The following is an 8,885-nucleotide window of genomic DNA, read 5'->3' on the forward strand; positions in this document are numbered from 1 at the left end:
GATGCCCTGCCTCCCCGCTAACCTTTATTCAGAGAGATGCGAGATTCCATGCGTCGCGTCGATTCAGAGAGATGCCCTGCGTCGCGTCGATACAGTGAGGCGCCCGATTCAGAGAGATGGCATCACGGGAGGGAAAAGACGAGCACGAACGACGTGAATACACGGCCGACGAAGCGGCACACGCGTGAGTGACACGTACTATGAGGGCTATTAATTCACCATTGTTTTGATGACTCGACGTTCCGCCGTCCCGCTATAAAACAGCACCCAAATCAACTCTATCTCTCACACCGCATCCCATTGCCTTCTTGCCTCTTGCCGTAGCTTCTTCTCCAAAACACATCTCAGCCGCCGTAGCCCCTCTCCGCCGTAGCCCACCATGCAGTTCAACGGCCCGACGTTCCGCCGTCCCGCTATCACCGACGAGCAGCAGTACCCACCGGGCAGGCTCGTGGAGAACACCTTGAGGTGCTGGTCCATCTCTAGGTGGAGGCCTGCGCACGAGTTCGCCAGATTCTTCCTCACGGCCTGCTTCGCGCACCTCCCAGAGGGCACGCCGCCGATGTTCTACATCACGCAGGTCCGCCCGGGAGGCAGCGGCCTCCAGGTCACCTTCACCAACCCCTTCGACGCCTACCATCTGCTCGGCCAAGCATTTTGGTGCGGCTGCGAGTTCATCGCCTTCACCATGTGCAACATCTTCACCCAGTGGGACTACATCTTCCCGCACGCCAGGCACATGCACAGCCTCCCCTACATCCATCCCGACGAGGAGTGAAGGGCAGAGCGACGACGAGGAGCGAGGGCGACGAGGAGTCCAGTAGGCAGTTTCGTACAAGTTGTTTAATGTCATCGAGTCAGTAGTGTTATCGTGTCATCGAGTCAGTAGTGTTATCGTGTCATCGAGTCAGTAGTGTCATCGTGTCATCGATCGAGTCAGTCGTGTCATCGAGTCATGTATCCTATTATGAAATATTTGCTATATTTCCTATATTTTATTGTCTATATGGTCTACTCTTCCATACACAAACTTGTCTTATTTTGTGTGCACCAAACTTGAATGATCTCCCAAATACCAAATACCAACAAGAAATATTTTCCATACACAAACTTGAAAGAAATGTGCTAAAATATATAAGAAATGTGCTAATGTGAAACTTCAATAGAATTTGTTCGTTTTTAGAAGAAAATTATTCAAAATGTGCTAATATATATAAGAAATGCCCCACTCACACCATTTGCCCCCTCTCAAAATTTTGTCGGGCTCCGCCATTGTTGAAAGATGCCTTTTGTTTAACTTGACACGTACACACATATGTCTACGTGATCCATCACAACACCACAATAATATTACAGCCAAAACGGACGCAATATGATTGAAACGAAAACAAAAAAAAAACAATTATTCACTAAGCCAAAATGACAAACAAAAAATATATCGGGTAGTACTCACGGCTTGGCCCAATAACGGGCCCAACATAGAGCCCATGAACTGCTCATGAAATTGTCACTTTTTCTATTTCGGAATGTGCTAACTGAATTTGGATTGGGCAGACTTGATAGATTCATAGCTAATTTTATTCGAATTCATTTTACAAACAACATCCTACAAACAGCAGCCCCGCAATCCACAACTCCTAAATTCAAATTGCTAATCCGAACGGAATAGAAACAACAAATAAATGGCAATAATACACATATAGAATGCTCCTGCCATCATGTTTGACTGCTTCTTCAAGTGCACAATTTCGCTCAATTGTTTGTTCAATTTCTGCAACTCTCCGTTCAGCGCTCCATTCACCGCAAAATCCTCCCGAACTGCTCTGTTTGAGATCACCTCCTCCACAACAGATGCGGGAGCCTGGATTGGGGGGGGGCAGCACTTCAACTTTAAGTCCTCGAGTTCGAATGTACTTATCCATCCACTCGAAATGGCCGCATTCATCCAATTCCTGAAAAGAAGATCGGAAACCCTAATTCCCAAATTCCCAAATTCCCAAATCCAAATTCCCAAATCGAGTCAAATCAGGACGAAACCCTACCTTTCCATCCCGGCCCAGGTATGGCTTGCTTTCGCATTTGACGAACTCGCGACCGACGTTGCCCCTCTCCGAGCGCACACATGTCAACCGCTTCGGTAGGTCGACGCGAGGGCGGTCGGGGCATCTACTCATCGCGATTTCTCCGTAACGGGGCCATGACCTCTCGTGAGCCGGATGCGGAGCTCGACATCCCTCGCCGCCGCCGCCGCCACGGACCGTTGCTGGGAGGAGCGGGAGGAAGAACAGGGGAACGGAGGAGCTGGGAGCTGGAGGAAGAACGGCGAAGAAACAGGGGAACGGAGGAACAGGGGATACGTGCTGGGTCCTTGTCTGAGCTGGCGAGCTGTGGGCCCTGCATAGCAACGGTCCACTGGTGGGTCCCGCGTGGATATGTGCTGGGTCCTTGTCTGAGCTGGCGAGCGATGGGCCCTGCATAGCAACGGTCGACTGGTGGGTCCCGCGTTCAAACAGATCAGCACAAGTAATCCAGATTCGTTTATTCCTTCGCTATTAATGGGCGTGTCGGGCCGTGGCTATTTGGGCCGTTCAGTCTGTCGTGCGCTAGCTATTTCGTCGAACGACGTCGTTTTCCAGCGAATAGCGGTGAGAAACGTCGTGTGTGAGCTATTGGCCCGGGGAAAAGGTGATTTGACCCAATAAAACCATATTGTGATTTCTTCTGACTTATGTACAGTATCTATTAAAAAGGTGAAACATATATAATACACACAGCTATGAATGAGAGGGTAAGGTAAAAAGTGATTTCATGTATACATGAGAAAAGGCACATCCAAAATCTTGTTGAATTACACTTTGAAAAACCATTGACCATGTAGACCTATTCCATGGCAATATATGAATTACAGGAAAATACGATGAAGCCAAATGACAAATCCAACATAACATATTAAATAAAAACTTGATCTTGGAGGTGATAAATCTAATCCAAGGCCTGATGATACTAGAGCCTCAGGGTTAGGTCAATCCCGTCGTCAGCCTCCTCCAGATTCACTTCATGCACGACTTCCTGGCCTCCAAGATGATCTCCATCCCCAGTCCGGCTGTTGCCGTCCGGCGCCAGCATTGGGACCGCGAACGAAGTCTGAGTAAGGCCGCTGGTGCCGCTGCCTGTTTGCGACAGGGAGAAAGGCATGGCACCGGAGAGGGGCGAGGGGGAGTAGTTCTTCACTTCAGCAGTCTCCCGATTCACTTCACGCAGATGCAGGCTTCGAGAATGGCCTCCATCTTTGGTCCGGCGGCATCTCTTGATCGCAGATGACGGTTGAGCGGGATCATGGCCGCCTGTCCCGGCGAACGCCAAAGGCATGTCGCGGAAGTAGCGCTTGGGCCACGCGTTGAACCGCGCCGCGTGGAGGTTGCGGCAAGCGCTGCGCAGTCGGGGGTCCTTGGACAATATCGACCAGACGCGCACCGGCGGGGGCGGGGCGGGACGACGGTGCATGGGCTGCTTCTGGTTCTCGTTCTTGTGCACCTTCACATGCCCGCCCCGCCCCCGCAAGGAAGCGAACACGCGCGGGCAGAACTTGCACTTGACCGTGCCCTTCTTCTTCTCCTCGTCACGGATGGCGCCCAGGGACGGCCGGGACGGTGAGCCGGGGTAGGTGGGCGCGGTGGAGCGGCTGCCTGAGCCGGTCAACTCCATTTGGAGATTGAGATCAAGCCTGGGTGGATCTAGACGCTGTTGATATCTTGTGAGCTATACGCTAAGCTAGCCAGGGTTCTAATAGCTGTGGCGACGGGTGAGTTGTACAGATGGGGGGCCAGCTAGAAACGGAAATAGACGCTCGACGATCTTCTTGTTTTAAGGAGTGAATGAAAGCATTTTGCTCCAACTTGATCTTTCGTATTTGCGTCCTTGCATGCATTTTAGCGTTTCTTGCCATCTTTTGTATACGCGTCCTTGCTGGATTCCTTATTTGTGTCCAGATATGTATATATCCATCTGCTTCATGGCTCGAACTTGGAAGAGCAGTGTAGCGGGGAATTGAATATGGAAACATGCCAGAACCAAATCTACTCCAGTTTTGGCATACGATTGTACGAGCAAAACAGGCATGCATATATTGCTGGTCATCCTTATCCGTCTACTCCCCAATAAATGGTGCAATTAAACTAGATAAATCTCACCGCATATGATGACCTGACACCTTAATATATTATTTGTATCTATCACAGATTTGATCCGATATACAGACATCAATAAAAATTAATTCAATTTCATTATTTTCCAACAAATGTTTGTGGACAAAAAAGATTGGACTCTTTTCAATCCCTACTATACTGTTTGCCTCCTGATTACACTTATTCGCTCAACATTAGTAATAATGTCTCAGAAGATCAATTTTCATAAGTTCATCATACCTAAAAAAATTCATAAGTACTCATGGTCAGGTATCGATGGAGGGAGTTGATAGCGAGGTTGATGCGGTTCGAGCCATCGAGTAAAAGGTGCAACAATAGTGTTGCCAGAACTAGGAGTACGCCGGGGGATGAGGGCATACTATGTTTTGGTAGAACCGAGTACGCAAACAAGTCGGTGACGTGGTTGAGGTTGTTGTGATGAAGTAGTCAATGCTAAAGAAAATGTTGCCAAAACCGATGAACATGAGGTGTCGTTCTCAGTCAACTGAACCCGGGGATGCTTCGGGGACGAAGATGTACCAGTGCTACCAAGACTGGTCGTGTAGGGGTAGACAATCATGAACTTTCCGTCAGTGTCCTAGGGACTACCATAGGAGGCCTCCAAGACGGTTGCGCATAGCATAGTGCTGAAGAGAGAGACGTGTCGGTGCAGCCTACGCTTGTCAATGCAGACATAGTATTCGGGGACATGACGATGATGCTGACGACTAGGTCCTCATGAATGATGACATAGAAGGTGGCAAAATTAACGGCGGCTTAGAGTAGTAATGTTGGCTTCCTATATTGTCGTAGTGGTAGACATATGATGACCAGTAACCATGCAAGTTACCTGTGGAAGCACGGTTTGGGGAACATGCTAAGCAATACAAACAAAATCATATGCGAGGAGAGATGTAACAGATCATACCCTCATAGAGAAAATTAGCGAAAAGTTGTCGATGACGAGTTTAATGTTGTCACAAGTCGATCCCCACAACTAGACTCGCCAAGTTGCGAGGAGATGTATTATCCCACGAACCGCTTCCACGATCAAGTGTCGGACGTGCAACTCCTATACGGTATTCATACGTACGGGATAAGTGTCACAGCATCGAACATGTCATCAAGCACACAGAAAAAAGCGATGAAGATCCAACATCTCTTACATGACCGGTGTCAATATTAGATCAAGATGGTGTTAGGGTTGGCCAGTGCTCCGCAAAGAAGAGACAGGTGCACACGTCAGGCGCCGATGGCTAGGGTTTCAGTCGTGGGAGGTGGCGGCCAAGGAGGGGAGTCCAAGGTTTCGACTTGGTGTCCTTTGGGCAGCCCTCTCCCTTCTTTATGAAGTGGTTGGGGCATCCAAACCAGCCCTAGGTCCTCCAAGTGCAGCCCCCAAAGTTTCGACGAGTTCGGTTGGTTTTTACCAAAGCAAACCCACTAACTTCTTTGTCAAATCCGAATTTCCTTAGGATGAAACTCCTTGCCATTTAAGGCAAAGTGGTTGTACCAATTATTGAACCTTCTAGACTTTCTAAAATAGCCCATAGCATCCTAGACCCATTCGGAACCTTCCATAACCTCTCGGTACTTTACGACCCCTTCCCTATATGCACTGAACCATTCCAGAAACTTTCAAGATCATTCAGGAGTCGGAAGAGACCATCCGAGACACTCTCAGACATCTTCTTTTACATTTATGTACAACTTACGCTCATAAATGGTGTTAAACTGTTAAGTTTGTGACACTACGGGTTATGGTACACGTGGGCATGCCCGGAATAATCTAGAAGATGTTTTCTAGGAGATGTTTTCTTTTACACGTGACTTACTTCATCAATTTTAACCATTAAACACGTGTATATGTAAAATAATCTATTCACATTAATGTCAAATTCATGTCAAATTCGTATACATGAGATGCATATATACATATATGCATCTAACTAAACACACACTAACTAGACTCGCATGCATATATTACAACAAAACCACAATCACATGCATATATTGGCTACCATCGATGGCCCAGTTGTCACCTCTACCATCGGTGGTGCAGTTGCCCTCTCTCCGGCCATCGCGGTGCTCCGGTTGCTCTCTCCGGCATCGGTGTGGTCTCGTACCTCTCCCCGATATGTATCAGAAACACAGCAAGATATTATTATAACCAAAAAAAGATAGAGTTATATACAAAAGACAAACAAAAAATGCAAAGCTAAGAAAGAGCTATGGAACCAAGACACTAAGGCAAGGTTTGGCTTTCATTCTATATTGTAATAAGGTTATGTGTCATGAATGAACTTGCTTCTCCATTTAGTAAAAGAGCTCTAGCTTCGTCCACTTAGTGAAAGATCTATCCTTAATGTCGTTCTATGGTGGTGGGTACCCTCAATTCCATTGAAACACAACCAATGCCAATACGAGCCGTGACCACCAAGCCGGCCGGCATGCAACCGTAACTTCTCAAACTGACTGAGGTATGAGTGTTCCGTGGTTTTCATTAAGAAAGCATAACATATGTTGATTCGGTATAGTTACTATTCAATGATTTTTATACGCATTTTATGGACCAAGCACACCTAAATATTCTCGGCCGAACATTTCATCGAGCGGTTAGCATGCGCAGTCAGGAGGAAGAGACATTGTAGGTGGAGGACTCACCCTCGGCGTGCGGTGAGAAGGGGAAGACATGCGCCGCTCAGGTTTGTCCGTCCTGCAAGCGCTCCGGCGCCGGTGCGAGCCGGTACGATGTTGGCGAGATTCAAGGATGGGCGCGCGGTGGAGCAGAGTCGGCGCGCAGGCGAGCAGGGAGCGCGCACGAGCAGGCGGCAAGCGCAGCCGAGCTAGGCGAGCAGATTGAGAATAAGTGTAACAAGCGCGCGCCTAACTTATAAGAGCGGCCATAGTTTAATAGCAGCGCACCCAAGGACGTGCGTGGCTATTAACTTACTGATAGCGCACGCTAGGGAACACGGTGGCTATGAACTTATTGGCAGCACACCGGAACACGGTGGCTATGAACTTATTGGCAGCACACCACAACGTTGCACGCGGCTATTAGCATACCGTTTATAATTTACTCCAAATAAGCAGATAAATAATTATACAAAAGTGATATAGATAAAAATATGTAGTAGTATTATATATATATATCGACTTCGGGGTCGATTACACTAGTACGATAAAATATGAAACATATATATATGTAGTTAATTTGGACCGGAGATGATCTACTCCTCTAGTCGCTCCAGTCCGATCCTGCGTGACACGAGTGGTGTCGGACACCGGCGTGGAGGAGAACACGTCCTGCCACATGTCGTCATTGTCGCTGATCGTCTGAGGGCCAGCGCCAGGATGAAGGCGTGGAGCTCTGCTTTATCCTTCCTCCTCGCGACGCGGCTCGCCTTCTGCACCGCCTTGTGCTCGACGTAGAAGGCACGCATCTCCTGGATGTCCTTCGGGCGGCGCCTCTTCCACTCGGCCATGAGGCGCTCGTCCTCGACGGCGTGGTAGAGCTGGCGCTGTAGAATCTTGTGGCGGAGCTTGTCCTCGTCGGTGAAGAGGCGCGGAGGCGGCGCCAGATCCTCCGCCTGCTCTTGCATCCAGACGTCATGGAAATTCATCTCCGCGTGCGGGTGGCCGTGGCGCCAAGCCGCCACGTCGTAGGCGCGCGTCGCCTCGTGCGCCGTCTCGTACGTGCCGAGGTTGATCCGTTCCGGCCCGGAACGGTTCTCCGCATAGAACGCGCCGCTAGGGCGCTCCCGCACGCCGGTGGTGTTGGAGCGGCGCGGCATGGCGACAGCGGAGGCGCGGTGGTGATGTTGTGCCGTGCGCGCTGGTGCGGTTTGCGGGAGGTAGCGCGCGATTTGGAGGATACGACGGGTGCGGGGGTGGCGCGCGGTGGTCATTTGCTGCCACTATGTGTGTATCGATCGCATGCCTTTCTTCCACCCGCTTCTAAAAAGAGCAGTCGCGTGCGCTGGAATTGGTCCGTTGCCAATAAGCTTGCCCCTATACCTATTTCCCTACTAGTGGTGGATGCACTAGCGAGGAAGGGAAGAGTGCTAGGTGGTGCGCGATCTCTGAATTATTTCCATACGGATTGTGTTGTCTCTCGATGTTGAGTCCACGGGGTATGTCGGTTCACAAGGTAACAAGAGCTCTCCATTGAATTATGGAGTCATTTAAAGGGTAGGGTTACACAGAGATAATTGTGGGCTGCTATAAATTGTGAGGCAATATAGTGTTACAATATTTACATATGTGAACCCTTGGGATCTTCTGTGGTTCTTTACAACAACAAAAAATTTCTTTGTGGTTTTAATTTCTTTCTCTGCAAAAAAGAGGATCTTCTACATGACCTGAATTCCTTTCCCCCGAGAGAGTAGTAGCCTAAAATCAATCTCTGAAGTCACAGCACATTATTATATTTCATTGTTTGGCGTCGTGATTCTTCACATTTTGGATAATAGGAATATATTAATACCAAGATAATATGAATCATACCCAACATCTGCATTAATCATATAGCAAGTCTAGACATCAACGTTGCAACCATCCAGAAAACAAATAAAGAAGAATAAGAAACAAAGAGAACACCATTTTGAAGCAATCTGAAACTCGCCGCAGCAATATATAGCACAAACACTAGTGACGACACCTCTTCTCCAAAAAAGTTTCTCTAAAACAACGCATCCATGA

The 8,885-nt window shown here is 48.5% G+C and overlaps 1 protein-coding gene across 1 annotated transcript; it reads right to left on the reverse strand.

Moving 5' to 3' along the window:
* Window positions 1-7,414: 7,414 nt before the first annotated feature.
* On the reverse strand, window positions 7,415-7,978 carry LOC124656536 (ethylene-responsive transcription factor 1-like). The gene has a single exon (XM_047195258.1). The coding sequence runs from the start codon at window positions 7,976-7,978 to the stop codon at window positions 7,415-7,417; it is 564 nt and encodes a 187-aa protein (XP_047051214.1).
* Window positions 7,979-8,885: the final 907 nt, after the last annotated feature.

The sequence above is a fragment of the Lolium rigidum genome, chromosome 5, assembly GCF_022539505.1.
Source record: "Lolium rigidum isolate FL_2022 chromosome 5, APGP_CSIRO_Lrig_0.1, whole genome shotgun sequence".
NCBI classification, from domain to species: domain Eukaryota; kingdom Viridiplantae; phylum Streptophyta; class Magnoliopsida; order Poales; family Poaceae; genus Lolium; species Lolium rigidum.